This window comes from Arachis ipaensis, chromosome B9 (genome assembly GCF_059453495.1).
Source record: "Arachis ipaensis isolate K30076 ecotype BB chromosome B9, ASM5945349v1, whole genome shotgun sequence".
NCBI classification, from domain to species: domain Eukaryota; kingdom Viridiplantae; phylum Streptophyta; class Magnoliopsida; order Fabales; family Fabaceae; genus Arachis; species Arachis ipaensis.
In genome coordinates this window covers 136,222,283-136,240,961 of record NC_142444.1, presented here as the reverse complement: position 1 = coordinate 136,240,961, position 18,679 = coordinate 136,222,283, and the positions used below count along the sequence as shown (strand labels likewise).

The following is an 18,679-nucleotide window of genomic DNA, read 5'->3' as shown; positions in this document are numbered from 1 at the left end:
GGTTTATGCTCATATGGTGCTACACTCATAATCCGCTACACCCTCTAGCGGATTATGAACAATGTGGAAGCTTGGGAAGATGCCTATATATACCAGTCTTACAGTAACAACTCGTGATGCAAAATGTACGAAGTTATACAAATACAGTCTCCATAAATAATAAGCCATAGAAATATAATAGGCACGAAGCATTAACAGTAACACGGATTAAATTTCTACATTAGGCATAAGTCATAAGTTATACAAATAGGTCGGAACCAAGACTAACACAAACACACCAAAGGAACTAACACTAACACCCGAAAGCGTAAATTGCTACAGGAGAATATAAAATTCAAAAAACTAGAAGCACACAGACTAGAAGTCCTACGAACTACTGGCAACGGTGGAGCCTCTCTAGGGGCAAGACCTACGCGTGTGCCCAGGCTGTTTGCAGAGCCCGCATCGCTTCGGTCGGTTAGGGTCAGCCTCATCCATGTTGTTCCGGATTCTGGTAGACCTTGGTCGCCCATCACGACAACGCCTCAAGCTGGGGTCCGGAATAACGGTCGGACCGTCATAAGGTGGCCAAAGTCCCTCCGGTATTGGCGGTACGAAACCCATCTGGTACACCCTGAACACCTTCTGCATGGTGTAGACGTCGTCGACATAGATAGACCAGTCAAGCCGTGACTGGTCACAACATGCAATTGCATGGCAACATGGGTAATGGAGAGCTTGAAAGTATCCACAGTCGCATGTACGATGCTGGAGGGAAACTCGGTACGTCCCAAGTGAAAAGCTCCCGGTGGCCGTTGTCTCGGCAACGGTGTACTCAGACTGGTGTCTATCGAACAGAGTGACAGTGAAACATCTGGAGTCTTTCAAGTTGCGCTCCATCGCCTTCATAAAAGACTGGCAGAACTTGGCATCGCTGGCCAATTGAGCCTCTGCCGTCTGACCACGAATCACGAACAACTCCGCTAGCCGACCATATGTGGACTTTACTAGGGCGGTAACCGGAAGATTCCGTGTACCCTTAAGAACAGAATTAACACACTCAGATATATTGGTCGTCATGTGACCGAACCGTCTGCCACCATCCTGGTGCTGAGTCCACTTATCGTATTCTATTCTGTTCGTCCAATCACATATTGCCGGATTCTCAGTCCGCATTATATCAAACCAATAGTGAAACTCTGCCTCAGTCTTCGCATAAGCAGCGTTCACAAGCAAACGCTTTGCATCCGTCCCCTTGAAACTGAGTGCGAAGTTAGCTGCAACATGCCGAATACAAAATGCTCGGTACGCATGCGGGGGTAACCACCCACTGTTCGGGTTCTTTAGTGCAGCCTTGATGCCATTATGCCTATCTGAGATGACTAGTATCCCCTGTTGCGGAGTCACATGTTGCCGCAGGTTGGTCAGGAAGAAAGACCAAGACTCGGCATTTTCTCCCTCCACGAGACTGAAAGCAATAGGCAAGATGTTGGAGTTCCCATCTTGAGCGATGGCCAGGAGCAAAGTCCCTCCATACTTGCCATACAGCTGAGTACCGTCTATACTTACCAATGGCTTGCAATGTCGGAAAGCTTCAACACAAGGAGGAAACGTCTAAAAAAGACGATGAAAGTACACGGTTGAGTCATCCACGTCATCACCGACGCGAACCGGAGATGTCTTCAACAACGTAACCGTCCCCTCCATGGTGGACTGCACACCAAGGATCCAACGAGGTAGCTCGGCGTAGGACTCTTCCCAGTCCCCGTATATCTGTGCTACCGCCTTCTGTTTTGCCAACCACGTCTTCCTGTAAGTTGGCTTGAACCCATACGTTCCTTCGGTAGCTTCTTGTAACACCTTTATCGATCCGCCGCATTGGCTCAAACCAGAGGAAAGATATTCGCACAGATCACGTGATAATCTAGTTGTCGGTGGTCGCTGGATATCAATGTAGCCAAGCATGTGTGTGGTCCATTGTACCGCCGAACCTCCCAAGTTCCCTTCCGTGCTCGAAGGCTGATGCGAATCATCCATGTGCAACCCTTCCCAAACTCCTTGCATCTCCCATGGTACTTAAGATGATCTGACTCCATCACTCTATACTCAACATCGCGCCAAATGCTGTAATCCTTTACAGTAAGCACAGCTTCCTCCTTACTATGGAAAGATTGGCCAACTTGAAATTCAGCTACAGAATTTTCCTCGTGCAAGCTTCGACCCCCAAAGGTTGGTGCTGATACCGTCGGTTGGATGATGGCTCCCAGATCCAGGGTAGAATAATGTGCAGGTTGCTCATGTGTGCCGGCACTTGACGGTGGTTGACATGTTGCTGGGTTTGTCGGAATTTCATCATCGCTGTCCCCTCCAATGTCAGCAGGCTCTTCGTCGGAATCATCCTCTAGCATAGCATTTTCCACCCGATCCGATTCCCCCTCATGTCCTACATCTGGAGATGGATGAGTTGAGGTGAATGCCCTCAACTGGACCGGCTGGCCGATACTCCAACAAACACTCAGGTGCAACGACGGACATCGAGGTGGAGGCACCCCCCATCGTGGTGGACTGGGGGTTTGGAGCGGATGCACCAAAACTATCGATCCCATGTTCCAGCTTCGCAAACAACTCATGTATCCTCACTTTCGGAAAACTCTGACGACAATGAAACAACACCTGCATATCTTAATCTGTTCGTAACACGAACGTTTCATATTGCACGCCAGTTGACACAACCGCAATAGGGACCTTGTAGAACAGCTTCTTCACCCACTTTGAGCCACCCGCGGCCAACTTCTGCAGTATACTGCTCTTCAGATCCAACAATGTATCAGGCGACCTGACAAAAACACTCAGCGATTCTCTGTCTGTAAACTTCACACTGTGCCTCTTACTCTTTTTTTATTTTTTCAGAATGATGCACTAACACCAAAAAGCTCTCTTCATTCTCCATTCCTCAAGTTATGAATGAATGAGAATGACACTCTACACAACTTGTTGGGTATATATAGGCATCTTCTCAAGCTTTCACATTGTTCATAATCCGCTAGAGGATGTAGCGGATTATGAGTGTAGCACCATATGAGCATAAACCGCTACAGGGTGTAGCGATTTATGAGTAATGCAGCCTTCAACGTAATCCGCGGTACCCTGTAGCGAATTACGTGCAATTGAGTTCCGTTATAAGGTGTAGCAGATTATATACAATTACGTTTATTGCATTTACTTCTAGAAATTGTCAATGTTATATTTACGTAAAAGTTTTGCTTATTCATTTTATTTGCGTAAATTATCCTAAGATAATGATATGAATTCATCAATACTATCATCCACCAAAACGTTTCCTTCTTGAATCTGGGTTTGTAAAATTGCTGATGGAAGCGCTTACGGCAGGAAAACAAAATAATGCATCATTAAAAGAATTTTATCAATAATCACAGATCCCGATCTATTTTTCTACAATGTTTTATTATATTTTGAACATTGACATTTCAACATCGAAAAATCAATTTTTTATATATATTAATATATATCCAAAAGTGGAAATTCGACTATTGAAGTAAAAGTTATATTAAATTATAAAATAATGAAATAGGAGCTAATACGACACACGAAACTACATACGAAAGTTTGTTTGTTTAAACATTATTATTTGCGAAAGAAAAGTATACGTCACCAATATATTATCTGTTAACTTATTACCAACAATAATTAATTAATATATTTTAAATACATATATAAAAAGATACATCTAAAAAATATATTTATAAAAACACTTCTATTAAACATAATTATAAAAAAGATATTTTTATTAGACACATCCACGAAGACACTTCCATAAAACACAATTATAAATAAGAGTTAGCAGAAATTAACAGATATGCTGTTGGTAATGTAGCGGAACCGTATTTGCGAAACAGAAACTCTAGGACAGTAGTTTTTAATAATTTTAATTAGCATAAATATTAAATTATTTTTAATAAATAAATTTTATTAATTTATAAAAATAAATTTTAAAAATACATATATTAATTTATATATAAATTTTAATAAATATAAAAATAAATTTTATATTTTTAATCTATAAATATTTATAAATATAGATATAAATTATTATTGACTAAATACTAATTTAAAATATTAAAAAACTGCGAACTCTTCTTCAGTATATCTTCACTACTAAGACGAGGGATCCAGTATTAGGAAGCTTACTTCCATTTTCATTTGTTTTATCAAAAACTCAAAGTTTAAATTTTTAATATATTTATTATCGGTTCCGCTACGTTACCAACAGCATATCTGCCAACTTCTACCAACTCTTATTTATAATTGTGTTTTATGGAAGTGTGTTCGTAGATGTGTCTAATAAAAATGTCTTTTTTATAGCTATGTTTAATAGAAGTGTTTTTATAGATATATTTTCTGGATGTGTCTCTTTATATATGTATTTAAAATATATTGATTAGTAGACACATCCACGAACACACTTCTATAAAACACAATTATAAATAAGAGTTGGCAAAAATTGGCAGATAATATGTTGGTACCCTATACTTTTCCATTTATTATATATTTATTAAAACAAAAACTTTAAAATTTTTCTAATAATAATTTTAATATATAAATTTATAATATACTAAACTGATAAAAAAATTGGAGCATTTTTTCCGAGAGTTTACAATCATAAATGTGAAATTCAAGTTGACCATTACAATCAACTAAAAGTCTAAAACTACTTGAGATATTATATTAAATTTCTTAGGTTTAAACTTGATGAACACGCCAGAATCCAGATGACTAAACTCAATATAAAGAGAGGTAGAGTGAGGAGGTGACACTAAACACAAAAATGGAAGATTTGAAGTTACATGGATTTTGGTATAGTCCCTTTACAATGAGGGTGGTATGGACCTTGAAATTGAAGGGTCTATCATATGAGAACATTGAGGAAGATCGCTTCAATAAGAGCCCTCAACTTCTTGAATACAACCCTGTGCATAAGAAGACCCCAGTGCTTGTTCATGGTGGAAAACCCATTTGTGAGTCCATGATCATTGTTCAATACATTGATGAGTTATGGCCACAGAATCCATTGGTCCCTCATGATTCCTATGACAGAGCTCAAGCAAGGTTCTGGGTTGCATATTCTGAACAAATGGTAAGATTTTTAGAAATTAATATTTTTGTGTTTTGTTATTAGTGTTTTCAACTCTTTGCATACCATATTAGACTTTGCAAACTTAGAAATAAAATTTTATTTTTGTTGTAAAAATAAAGATAAGAATAATTATCTAAATTAATTTTTAAAATTTTAGTCACAAAAAAAAAAATTAATTTTTAAAATTTTAAAATTGGATAAAACAATTTTTAATGTTTATTTCTATTAGACAATATAATTTTTTTCCATTAATCACTAACAATGACTGATGGTGACGTAAAATATTATTTCGCACACACGATAATTGCTAAGTGTCCATATGTGCAAGCTGAACAAATCAATTCAAATTTTTATATTTTTCATCGTTTTCAAAACCAAGGACAAAATACATCTCTGATTTTTTATTACTCTGTCTCATTATTTTTATATCGGAGATAAAATCCAATAATAATAATAATAAAATTTGTAGCTTAACAAGATTCTCGCTTTCTAGTCATTTTTATGCTAATTAACTTTGTACCGTATCAAAGTTTTTTATGAATAATAATAATAATATCGATTCAATGTTGTCAATAATTAATGGATTAACGTTTATACTAGGTTCCTGCACTGCCAGCACTCATTCAAAGCACTAGTGCGGAAGAGAAAGAAAAGGCCGTACAGAAGGCCTGGGAAAACTTCAAAGTCCTTGAAGATCATTGCTTAGCTGATAAGAGAAAATTCTTCGGTGGTGACAAAATTAACATTGTGGACATAGCTATTGGATCATTTTTCGTATTTTTTGTCACTATAGAAGATCTTAAACAAGTAAAGATCCTGGTAGCTGAAAAGTTCCCTCTCTTACATTTATGGTTTGATAATTTCAAGAATGCCCCAGTTATCAAAGAAAATTTCCCAGATAGGGAGAAAATGTTGGCTACTATGAAGGCTATCTTGGAGAGGAGGTTGGCATCTTCCTAAGAAGTCAGCATCTCTATTTATGTGCTTGTTTCTTTATATACCAAACCTTCTGTTGGGTTTGTCTTATATTGTGCTTGTAAGGTATAACAAAAGATTGAGTTTATTGTATTTCTTGAAATAATGAATTCGGTTTCCTTTTAAGTCATTGGCAAACCTCTATGAAATAGATTGGGACATATTGGGTAACTTGTGTGGACATACTAAAACGCCAATTAGTAGAATTTGGTTTACTTCTATTATGAATTAGTAGTTTTACACTTTTACTACTTGAGAAGCTATGGCTAAAGTATAAATTAATTATATAATCATGTTAGTTATATTCTAAAATTAACCATTAAAATTAATTATTAATATAAAATATATAGTAAAATATAAAATATACATTAAAAATTAATTAATATATATATATAGATAAATTTTAATGTATAAATAATATTTTTATTAATTATAATATAATACGATGTCTCATACAATGAGGGACGAAATAAGAATAATTTTTTGAGGCGATGTTTAGTAATTTACTAAAATATTTTATATTGCTATTTTTAACAATAAATTTTAAATGAAAGTTAAATGTATAATTTCAATCAAATATCTATGTGAAAATATACACAAATGTATTTAATATCTAATTAAATAAAAGACATACTACGAATCCTGTTATTATTGGAGTGGAGTGAAACCCTAGTTTTTTTTTCCTGGCTTCCCCCTCCCTGGCCTTCATGGTGCTGGCGACGGCATCCCTTCTCCTAATTTTTGCATCCTCTATTTGTTAGTTAACCGTCTGACTGAGTCCACGTCCAACCCAGATTTGCTTTGCCTTCCCGCTTTTAGATTAATAATTGACCTCATTGGTTGTGCCTCTGGTCGAGTCATCGTAGACTCCAACCCAATAGTCATTGCGTCACCTGAACTCGTGTGCCTGTCTTGGAACCACAGTGCCGACAAGTTCCCCTTCTGCTCTCTACAAGGGTCATTGCGAGTGCATCTACTCCAAAATATGAACCGCCTGTGCGACCGCCACAGCTGCTGCCCCTATCAGAGCTTGATGACTACGCATTATGTACCATTTTTCCTATCTAAAAGGACCATAAAAAGAACACAATCCTATTGAATCAATGCAATTTCATGGAAAAAATGATATATATTGTGGTACTTTGCTTTGAAATGGTTTTCGTTAAATTTCAGGTGGAAAAAGAAGCAAAAAGAGCACAAAACAAGCAAATAAAGTTGGGCGTGCCACTTGGAGCTCTGGGCGTGGCACGCCAAGCTTTTGAAACCAATTCTCAACAATGGGCGTGCCACTTGGTGCTATGGGCGTGGCACGCCAAGATTGTAAAGCCAACCATCCACATGGGCGAGCCACTTGATGTCGAAGGCGTGGCACGCCAACCTTAATTGTGACTTGGGCGTGCCACTTGGGTTCTAGGCGTGGCACGCCAAGCTTGAAAGAATGAAGACCAACATGGGCGTGCCACTTGGTGCTATGGGCGTGGCACGCCAAGTTTGTGAAGCCAAGATCTCAAAGAGGGCGTGCCACTTGGTGTTTTGGGCGTGTCACGCCAGGCTTAAGTTCCAGAGGAGTGATTTTGAGCCCCACTATAGGCATAGGCATGCCAGGCTTAAGTTTCAGAGGAGTGATTTTGAGCCCCACTATGGGCGTGGCACGCCAAAAAGTGGGCGTGGCACGCCGGGGCATATGCCAGCCTGACCTCTTCTCATTCAAATGAAAATATCTTGAGATACACAATTTCAAATGAGATGATTCCCATTCCATTAGAAAGTAGACATACAGAGTTTTTCAACCATATATAATACTTTATGATGGACACTGGAATTGAGGAAGATATTGACCCCGAAAGCACAGGGAGCAAAACACGTTACTGCAGAGTTACCAGCCTGACCTCTTCATCTTCAAAGGAACATAACTTGAGTTGTAAAGGTCCAAATGATGTGATCTTGGTGGTGTTGGAAAGCTGATATCAAGAGCTTTCCAACTATATATAACACTCTAGGGTGGACGTTAAAACTAAAGGTGAAAATGCCATTATTTCAGCGTTGCAAAATCTGGGCGTGCCACTTGACATCGAAGGCGTGGCACGCCAACTTTATTTTTATAATGGGCGTGCCACTTGGGGTTCTGGGTGTGGAACGCCAGTTCTAATGACCAGAGAGTATCATTGAAGGTGTGGCATGCCAAAAAGTGGGCGTGGCACGCCGGGGTACTTGACAGACTGACCTATTCACCTTCAAATGGGCATAACTTGAGCTACAGAGGTCCAAATGAGTTGATTCTAAAGGCGTTGGAAAGCTAACATCCAGGGCTTTCCAACAATATATAATAATTCATAGTGGACATTCAATTTGAGGCCCAAACAACTCCATCAATTCAGCGTTGCAAAGTAGGTCATACTCCAAAGGGCAAAATCAAGTGGGAGTGGCACTTGAAACCACACGCCAACTTCTTCCTGCAGCCCCCAACCTTCAATCAAGCCCACTCCAACTCTCATTCAAGCTACAATTGTCAACCAATAAAGGCCACAAGAAGTATCTAGAATAGTTTATTTTCATTTCATTGTTATTTGCTTTTAATTTTATTTAAGTTTCTAATTTAGGAGAGCCTATATAAAGGCCTTAGTTTCATAGACTTGGGTATGCTGGATTGGGGGAAGTCTTCGGACCCTCTCTATTCACCATCAATTTCTTCTCTTTTCTTTCTTACTTTGTAAATAATTTAGTTATGAATTACTAACTATTTCCATTGGGAAAGAGAGCTCTATTGTTTCTCAATGGATTGATTGTTTTTATTCTTCTTCTTCTCTTCATCTCTCTTTGATTTACTAGAAAGAATTTCGTTCTTCATGCTTAGCATTCAATTATCTTGAAAAAGAGATTGAATGTAATTGGGTTTTATGGGAACCTTGGAAGAGGAAACATAAAACTATGCTTGAAATTCTTTCTCGCACTTGAATAGAATTTGGGTTTTGGTGTTTGGATATAGTGATATATAATCTTCCCTCTACTTGAACCTAGGAAAGTGTGTGGTATAATCAAGGAACAAGCTTCATCTCTTCTCGTGAGCAATTAGACCAAGGAAGTGGCTATTGATCAAGATTTGAGAGATTGAGTCACCAAGGGATTGGGGCTCAATCAATCATGATTGCCAAGAGGTCAACGACTTGCATGATTGAAGATGAGATGAAATCAATTAATCCGGAGAATGTAATATCTCTTGATCCCAATGCTTATTTTATCTTTCTTTCTTTTATTTACTTTATGGTTATTTATATTTTCTGCACTTTACATTTCTAGCACTTTACTTTCTTGTACTTTACTTTCCTTGCCATTTACTTTCTCGCACTTTATTGCTGTCCTTTACTTTCATGTCATTTATATTTCTTGTTGATTATCTCTCCTTAATGAATAGTCTAACTAGGATAATCAATTAACTATTGTTTGCTTTAATCCGTTAATCTCTATGGGATTCGACCCCACTCCTAGTGGGTTATTACTTGACGATATTTGGTGCGCTTGCCAAAGAACGGATTCATTACATATGTGGGTAGTGAATCTAACTCATCAAGACATATGTAATGAATCCGTTCTTTAGCAAGCGCACCAAATATCGTCAAGTAATGACCCACTAGGAGTGGGGTCGAATCCCACAGAGATTAACGGATTAAAGCAAACAATATTTAATTGATTATCCTAGTTAGACTATTCATTAAGGATAGATAATAAAAAAGAAATGTAAATGACATGAAAGTAAAGGAAAGTAATAAAGTTCAAGAAAGTAAATGGCAAGGAAAGTAAAGTACAAGAAAGTAAAGTGCTAGAAATGTAAAGTGCAGAAAATGTAAATAACCATAAAGTAAATAAAAGAAAGAAAGATAAAATAAGCATTGGGATCAAGAGATATTGCATTCTCCGGATTAATTGATTTCATCTCATCTTCAATCATGCAACTCATTGACCTCTTGGCAATCATGATTGATTGAGCCCCGATCCCTTGGTGACTCAATCTATCAAATCTTGATCAATAGCCAATTCCTTGGTCTAATTGCTCATGAGAAGAGATGAAGCTTGTTCCTTGATTATACCACACACTTTCCTAGGTTCAAGTAGAGGGAGGATTGTATGTCACCATATCCAAACACCAAAACCCAAATCCTATTCAAGTGTGAGAAAGAAATGTTTCCTCTTCCAAGGTTCCCATAAAACCCAATTACATTCAATCTCTTTTCCAAGATAATTGAATGTTAAACATGAAGAACGAAATTCTTTTTAGTAAATCAAAGAGAGATAAAGAGAAGAAGAAGAATAAAAATAATCAATCCATTGAAAAATAATAGAGCTCTCTTTCCCAATGGAAATAGTTAGTAATTCATAACTAAATTATTTACAAAGTAAGAAAGAAAAGAGAAGAAATTGATGGTGAATAGAGAGGGTCCGAAGACTTCCTCCAATCCAGCATACCAAAGTCTATGAAACTAAGGCCTTTATATAGGCTCTCCTAAATTAGAAACTTAAATGAAATTAAAAGCAAATTACAATGAAATGAAAATAAACTATTCTAGAGGCTTCTTGTGGCCTTGATTGGTTAACAATTGTAGCTTGAATGAGAGTTGGAGTGGGCTTGATTGAAGGTTGGGGGCTGCAGGAAGAAGTTGGCGTGTGGTTTCAAGTGTCACTCCCACTTGATTTTGCCCTTTGGAGTATGATCCACTTTGCAATGCTGAATTGATGGAGTTGTTTGGGCCTCAAATTGAATGTCCACTATGAATTATTATATATTTTTGGAAATTTCTGGATGTTATCTTTCCAACGCCTTTGGAATCAACTCATTTGGACCTCTGTAACTCAAGTTATGCCAATTTGAAGGTGAATAGGTCAGTCTGTCAAGTACCCCGGCGTGCCACGCCCACTCTCTGGCGTGCCACGCCTTCAATGATGCTCTCTGGCCATTAGAACTGGTGTGCCACACCCAGAACCCAAGTGGCACGCCCATTATAAAAATAAAGCTGGCGTGCCACGCCTTCGATGTCAAGTGGCACACCCAGATTTTGCAACGCTGAAATAATGGCATTTTTCACCTCCAGTTTTAATGTCCATCCTAGAGTGTTATATATATTTGGAAAGTTCTTGATATCATCTTTCCAACGCTATGAAGATCACATCATTTGGACCTCTACAACTCAACTTATGTTCCTTTGAAGATGAAGATGTCAGGCTGGAAACTCTGCAATGACGTGTTTTGCTCCCTGTGTTTTCGGGGTCAATATCTTCCTCAATTCCAGTGTCCATCATAAAGTATTATATATGGTTGGAAAAATTTGTATGTCTACTTTCTAATGGAATGGGAATCATCTCATTTGAAATTGTGTAGCTCAAGATATCTTCATTTGGATGAGAAGAGGTCAGGCTGGCATATGCCCCGGCGTGCCACGCCCACTTCTTGGCGTGCCACGCCCATAGTGGGGCTCAAAATCACTCCTCTGGAACTTAAGTCTGGCATGCCCACGCCTATAGTGGGGCTCAAAATCACTCCTCTGGAACTTAAGCCTGGCGTGCCACGCCCAAAACACCAAGTGGCACGCCCTCTTTGAGATCTTGGCTTCACAAACTTGGCATGCCATGCCCATAGCACCAAGTGGCACGCCCATGTTGGTCTTCATTCTTTCAAGCTTGGCGTGCCAAACCTAGAACCCAAGTAGCACACCCAATTCATAATTAAGGTTGGCATGCCACGCCTTCGACATCAAGTGGCTCGCCCATGTGGATGGTTGGCTTTACAATCTTGGCGTGCCACGCCCATAGCACCAAGTGGCACGCCCATTGTTGAGAATTAGTTTCAAAAGCTTGGCGTGCCACTCTCAGAGCTCCAAGTGGCACGCCCAACTTTATTTGCTTGTTTTGTGCTCTTTTTTCTTCTTTTTCCACCTGAAAATTTAACACAAACCATTTCAAAGCAATGTACCACAATATATATCATTTTTTCCATGAAATTGCATTGATTCAATAGGATTGTGTTCTTTTTATGGTCCTTTTAGATAGGAAAAAGGGTACATGATGCGTAGCCATCACAACACCAAACTTAAACTTTGCTTGTCCTCAAGCAAACAAGGAATCATGCAATAGATTTTGACAAACCAAGGTGAGAAGAGTAGCAATTTTTATGTTCATGGTTGGCTAGTTTCTTATGCATGCTACAATTACAAAAGACATTCAATTGATTGATGCTTCTATCTAGCTCATTTTATGAAATCTTTTTCTTTATGTTCCTTCCTTGAAACAAGCTTTTCATTCTTTTCTTAGTTTAGCTTCTTGGGTGCTTTGCACCATTTGTTGAAAGCTACGACTCTAAATGCTTTGTTTTCAAGTATTACCACTTGATACATAAGCACCACAACCATTTAATTAGAGGACTCTTTTAGCTCATTTGTTTCTTTTCTTTACTCTCTAATCATTGATACTCAGAGCCTTGAGCTCTAAGGGAGTACTTTTGCACTTGAGCCTAGCCTTGACTCTAAGTGTTTTGTTTTCAAGCTTTTTGCTTGATACATAAACACCACAAGTACTTAACAAATGAATTGTCATTGGTACTCAGAGCCTTCAGCTTTCTCATTCTTTCCCTTTTCTTTTTCTTGCCTTATTTGCATTTTGCTTCTTCAATGTTTTCATGATTTCAAAAACTTCATAAAATGTCCTAGATGAAAACTTCAATCAAACAAGTTCAAATGCAATTGAAGAACAATAATCATGCTAGCCTTCCAATACTTATATGCCCATGCTAAGTTCTTCTTTAATGACCTTGTTTGTTTATGATCATGAAACTAAATTGCTTTTGAACTCACAAAGCTCAAGATGGTAGTCATAATATCATGGCAACATGTTCCAATTCAACAATCAAGCTATGCTTATTCACAACACACATGTATACAAAGGAAATAGAAGACAATCATGCAATTTAAATGTACTGGAAACAAATAAGAGGAAAAGAAACTTTACCACCTTGTAGTTCATCTTCATTGTTGTTGTCACTTTCCTCCTATTCTTCCCCTTCCCACACCAAATTTAGAATGATTGTTTGTCCTCAAGCAACAAATAAAACAGTGGTGATGGGGTTTATGATAGTTCATGAATGTCTTAAACAATAGAGTGTTAGTAGTACATGTGTTTAAGCAAGCAAAATTAAGAATCACAATAAAGGCACAAGAAAGAAACAGAGGCAATATGATTGCATTAATAAGTGGTGTGCATGGTACATATCATGAAAGATAAGTGGCAACACCAAACTTAGTGTGACACTTTCATTTTATCATGATGCAAGTACCCAATGAAGATTGAAAATTAAATTGTTGCATGGCAACACCAAACTTAGAATGCAATCATATGCCAATTTATTGAAAGTAAACTAAGCAAAGAAAGGAAATGTTACCTACAGTTGGGTTGCCTCCCAACAAGCGCTCTTTTAGTGTCATTAGCTTGACATGTTGTTCTCAACTTTCTTCCTCTTCTTCCAATTTTTCAAGAGGAATGACCTCAAGGGGAGAGAAGAGCAAGTTGATGTCTCCTGTATAGGCCTCTTCCCAACAAGCTTTCTTTTATTATTTGCTTGATTTGCTTTGCTTGTTGGGGGCAGGGGTTGGATTGTTTGCAGTTGACCTTTTCTTCTTTATGAGTGTTGTCCTTTGTATCTTGGTCACAATCCTCATTCCAGTGTTTTGGTTGATTGCCTTCACTTCTTTGTTTTTGGAACTTGGGTGTTGTGAGATGGTTGGAGTATCCTCTTTATCAAGAACATCTTGGAATGGTGACTCACTTGGTACAAGGATCTCTTTTTCTTGCTCTACCAATTCCTCATTTTCACCCTCATTAAACACTTCTCCACTCCTTAGACTGATGGCATGATATTCTTTCCCTGGCCAAGGGAAGACATTGGTTAGTTCAGCAACAAAATATTGTGCCAATTGTCTCATTTTCTCTTCTTGATTTCTCCTTGAGATTTCCATATCTTCAATCACCTCTTTTACATTTTACCTTAAAAACTTACTGAGTTGGGCAATGAAGAGATATCTCTTGGAGAGTTCTTCTATTATAAATTCTAGAAGATTTTGTGGAGGTGCATATGTTGGACAATTACGGGATGATAGTCCTTGAAGAATGGGGTATGCAGCATTAAAATTCCTTCCAAAGCCAAAATTTTTGTAGTTGTCATAACAATATGAACTATTTTGTGGCTCTGGGAGGTTTTCCATTTCATTTGATTACTCATACTCTATCATTCTTTGGTGATATTCCCAGCCACCATTAGGAAAATGACTAGAATCATTTTGTGGTGGTGGGCAATATCCCATATGACATGATTGATCAAAAGATGAGGTAGACTCCATTCTTACTTGCAAAATGCTCTGTCTCAAACAATAATCACCAAAAGAAATTGGAATCCCCATTGTCACAGATGAGGTTCTTAGTGAGGCAATAACACAAACACCTTAGTAGCAAGAGAAAATAAAAAGAAATTAAATGACAAAAACAAAAAATAAAGGGAAAAAAATATCTAATTTAGGTAATCAACCAACCGGTAGTTTGTTAATCACAATTAATCCCCGGCAACGGCGCCATAAAACTTGATGTGTTAGATTCACTACCCACATATGCAATGAATCCGTTCTTTGGCAAGCGCACCAAATATCGTCAAGTAATAACCCATTAGGAGTGGAGTCGAATCCCACAGAGATTAACGGATTAAAGCAAACAATAGTTAACTGATTATCCTAGTTAGACTATTCATTAAGGAGAGAAAATCAACAAGAAATGTAAATGACATGAAAGTAAAGGAAAGCAATAAAGTTCAAGAAAGTAAATGGCAAGGAAAGTAAAGTACAAGAAAGTAAAGTGCTAGAAATGTAAAGTGCAGAAAATGTAAATAACCAAAAAGTAAATAAAAGAAAGAAAGATAAAATAAGCATTGGGATCAAGAGATATTGCATTCTCCGGATTAATTGATTTCATCTCATCTTCAATCATGCAACTCATTGACCTCTTGGCAATCATGATTGATTGAGCCCCGATCCCTTGGTGACTCAATCTATCAAATCTTGATCAATAGCCAATTCCTTGGTCTAATTGCTCATGAGAAGAGATGAAGCTTGTTCCTTGATTATATCACACACTTTCCTAAATTCAAGTAGAGGGAGGATTATATGTCACCATATCCAAACACCAAAATCCAAATCCTATTCAAGTGTGAGAAATAATTTCAAGCATGGTTTTATGTTTCCTCTTCCAAGGTTCCCATAAAACCCAATTACATTCAATCTCTTTTCTAAGATAATTGAATGCTAAGCATGAAGAACAAAATTCTTTCTAGTAAATCAAAGAGAGATGAAGAGAAGAAGAAGAATAAAAACAATCAATCCATTGAAAAATAATAGAGCTCTCTTTCCCAATGGAAAGAGTTAGTAATTCATAACTAAATTATTTACAAAGTAAGAAAGAAAAGAGAAAAAATTGATGGTGAATAGAGAGGGTCCGAAGACTTCCCCCAATCCAGCATACCTAAATCTATGAAACTGAGGCCTTTATATAGGCTCTCCTAAATTACAAACTTAAATGAAATTAAAAGCAAATTACAATGAAATAAAAATAAACTATTCTAAATGCTTCTTGTGGCCTTGATTGGTTGACAATTGTAGATTGAATGAGAGTTGGAGTGGGCTTGATTAAAGGTTGGAGGCTACAGGAAGAATTTGCCGTGTGGTATCAAGTGCCACTCCCACTTGATTTTGCCATTTGGAGTATGACCCACTTTGCAACGCTGAATTGATGGAGTTGTTTGAGCCTCAAATTGAATGTCCACTATGAATTATTATATATTGTTGGAAAGCCCTGGATGTTATCTTTTCCAATGCTTTTGGAATCAACTCATTTGAACTTCTGTAGCTCAAGTTATGCCCATTTGAAGGTAAATAGGTCAGTCTGTCAAGTACCCCGGCGTGCCACGCCTACTTTCTGGCGTGCCACGCCCATATATTATGAAACTGGCATGCCACATCCACTCTTTGGCGTGCCATGCCTTCAATGATGCTCTCTAGCCATTAGAACTGGCGTGCCACGCCCAGAACCTCAAGTGGCACGCCCATTATGAAAATAAAGCTGGCGTGCCACGCCTTCGATGTCAAGTGGCACGCCTAGATTTTACAATGCTAAAATAATGGCATTTTTCACCTTCAGTTTTAAAATCCATCCTAGAGTGTTATATATCGTTGGAAAGCTCTTGATTTCAGCTTTCCAACGCCACCACGATCACATCATTTGGACCTCTACAAATCAAGTTATGTTCCTTTGAAGATGAAGAGGTCAGGCTGGTAACTCTGCATTGACGTGTTTTGCTCCCTATGTTTTCGGGGTCAATATCTTCCTCAATTCCGGTGTCCATCATAAATTATTATACATGGTTGGAAAGCTCTGGATGTTTACTTTCTAATGAAATGGGAATCATCTCATTTAGAGTTGTGTAGCTCAAGATATCTTTATTTGAATGAGAGGAGGTCAGGCTGGCATATGCCCCGGCGTGCCACGCCCATAGTGGGGCTCAAAATCACTCCTCTGGAACTTAAGCCTGGCATGCCACACCCAAAACACTAAGTGGCATGCCCTCTTTGAGATCTTGGCTTCACAAACTTGGCGTGCCACGCCCATAGCACCAAGTGGCACGCCCATATTGGTCTTCATTCTTTAAAGCTTGGCGTGCCACGCCTAGAACCCAAGTGGTACGCCCAAGTCACAATTAAGGTTGGCGTGCCACGCCTTCGATGTCAAGTGGCACGCCCATGTTGATGGTTGGCTTTACAATCTTGGCGTGCCACACCCATAGCACCAAGTGGCACGCCCATTGTTGATAATTGGTTTCAAAAGCTTGGCGTGCCATGCCCAAAGCTCCAAGTGGCACGCCCAACTTTATTTGCTTGTTTTGTGCTTTTTTTGCTTCTTTTTCCACCTGAAATTTAACACAAATCATTTCAAAGCAATGTACCACAATATATATCATTTTTTCCATGAAATTGCATTGATTCAATAAAATTGTGTTCTTTTTATGGTCCTTTTAGATAGGAAAAACCGTACATGATGCATAGTCATCAGAACTTGTGTGGACTGAAATTGCAGTTGGTTTGAGTCTCTCAGTCTTCATCTTTTCCCTCCTTTTAGTGATATTTTGTCACTGTTGTTATATTACTTTGGATTTTTGTGTCTTTTCTGCTTTTTGATACCCCATAGAGGTGTGTGTGGGTTTGTTCAACTATGTTAATTGTGGTGTTTGCACTATGTTGAGTGAAAAATAGAGGTTTAACAAGAGAGAGGGTGATGAGGGAGAATGCCAATGGCGAGAACTTGATAAAAGAAGAACAGAGGAGTGATGAGGACTAAATATTGGTTTAGAAATTTCACAAGTTAAAACACAAGATTCGTTATAGCTCTAAACCGGAAAATAACCCACTACAAGAAAAAAGGCCTATGGCCACACTTTTTCTTGCCACGCTTTAAAAGCATGGTCAAAAGTGGTCAATGGCCACGCTTTTATGAGGGTGGTGATTGATTAGAGATTTGGCCACGTTTTTTCTTTCTACGCTTTTATGAGGGTGGCAATTGATTCGAGATTTGGCCACGCTTTTTTTTTTGCCACGCTTAAAAAGTATAGCCATAGAGAGAAACAGGCACACTTTTAAAGCGTGGCGACAAGGGTTTGTTATAGTGACGTTTTAAAAGCGTGACAGTTTTCTACAACTCTTTTGGCACGCTTTAAAAGCATGGCCAAAAGGTTAAAAAAAAACGTTTCGAAAAGGATATAATTAGTTAATTACATTGCACACCCTCTTCGAAACTCTATCTTTCTCCTTCGAACCCTAAACTCTTCGAACCCTTGTATTCATCTTAAAAAGAAAGGCCCTTCGAAAGAACCTTAAACTCTTCGAAAGAACCCCAACACTCTGCGACCCCAGCAATCTGAAGAACATCGACGACGCTCGCAATGCCTCCGTCAGCGCTCCCTGTTCCGGCACTCCCACCATCGTTGCTCCCACCCTAACCCTCCTTCGGCGGTGATTCTCTATGGCGAAGACTCTCTCAACGCTCACTGTCAGTCACAAACCCTCCGTTGATGCTCCCTCCGTCGCCGCTCCCTTATGTCGTTGCAAATACCTAACCCCTTCCATCGCCGCTCCCTTTTGTCGAAGCATTGGAAAAGGTTTGTTGTTCAGGGCCACTCCCTTCCATCGTCAAGCTCGATGGGGCTGCTGTCACAACTGGCAAAGAGGATGAAGATGCCATCCTTGATCTATAATCCCTAACTCATACTTGTTCAGTAAATTTTCGATCAGCATTTAATCATTTATTTTGAATATTACAATAAATATGTGCTTTTAGTTGTTATTACTCTTTTCCAATTGATTTTAGGAAATCGAAGTTTTACCGATTCGACAAGGAAGGGAATCGGTGGAAGGAGAGAACCGCAGGTACCGTCAAGTTTCCAAAGAACAAGGTTACTAGCAAGGTTTGGTTTCTCATCCTATCAAAATTCATTTA

At 38.4% G+C, this 18,679-nt stretch overlaps 2 protein-coding genes across 2 annotated transcripts; one reads left to right on the top strand and one right to left on the bottom strand.

Moving 5' to 3' along the window:
* Positions 1–396: 396 nt before the first annotated feature.
* Positions 397–2,585, bottom strand: LOC107616074 (uncharacterized). The gene is made up of 3 exons (XM_016318073.1): positions 1,971–2,585; positions 1,675–1,920; positions 397–1,593 (listed from the first exon to the last, which is right to left on the bottom strand). Exons 1-3 carry the CDS (start codon positions 2,583–2,585, stop codon positions 397–399), a joined length of 2,058 nt encoding a protein of 685 aa, XP_016173559.1.
* A 2,175-nt stretch (positions 2,586–4,760) lies between these two features.
* Positions 4,761–6,235, top strand: LOC107618968 (putative glutathione S-transferase). Its single transcript, XM_016321163.2, has 2 exons — positions 4,761–5,134; positions 5,735–6,235. Exons 1-2 carry the CDS (start codon positions 4,826–4,828, stop codon positions 6,092–6,094), a joined length of 669 nt encoding a protein of 222 aa, XP_016176649.1. The 5' UTR covers positions 4,761–4,825; the 3' UTR covers positions 6,095–6,235.
* The last annotated feature ends 12,444 nt before the right edge of the window (positions 6,236–18,679 follow it).

Coding starts and splice junctions, on each gene's coding strand:
- LOC107616074 (XM_016318073.1), bottom strand. CDS start 2,585: ATGGGATCGATAGTTTTGGTGCATCCGCTCCAAACCCCCAGTCCACCA. Junction 1,921..1,970: donor CACGGAAGGGAACTTGGGAG/GTTCGGCGGTAC, acceptor ATTGATATCCAG/CGACCACCGACAACTAGATT. Junction 1,594..1,674: donor AGTCCACCATGGAGGGGACG/GTTACGTTGTTG, acceptor CGTCTTTTTTAG/ACGTTTCCTCCTTGTGTTGA.
- LOC107618968 (XM_016321163.2), top strand. CDS start 4,826: ATGGAAGATTTGAAGTTACATGGATTTTGGTATAGTCCCTTTACAATG. Junction 5,135..5,734: donor TTGCATATTCTGAACAAATG/GTAAGATTTTTA, acceptor CGTTTATACTAG/GTTCCTGCACTGCCAGCACT.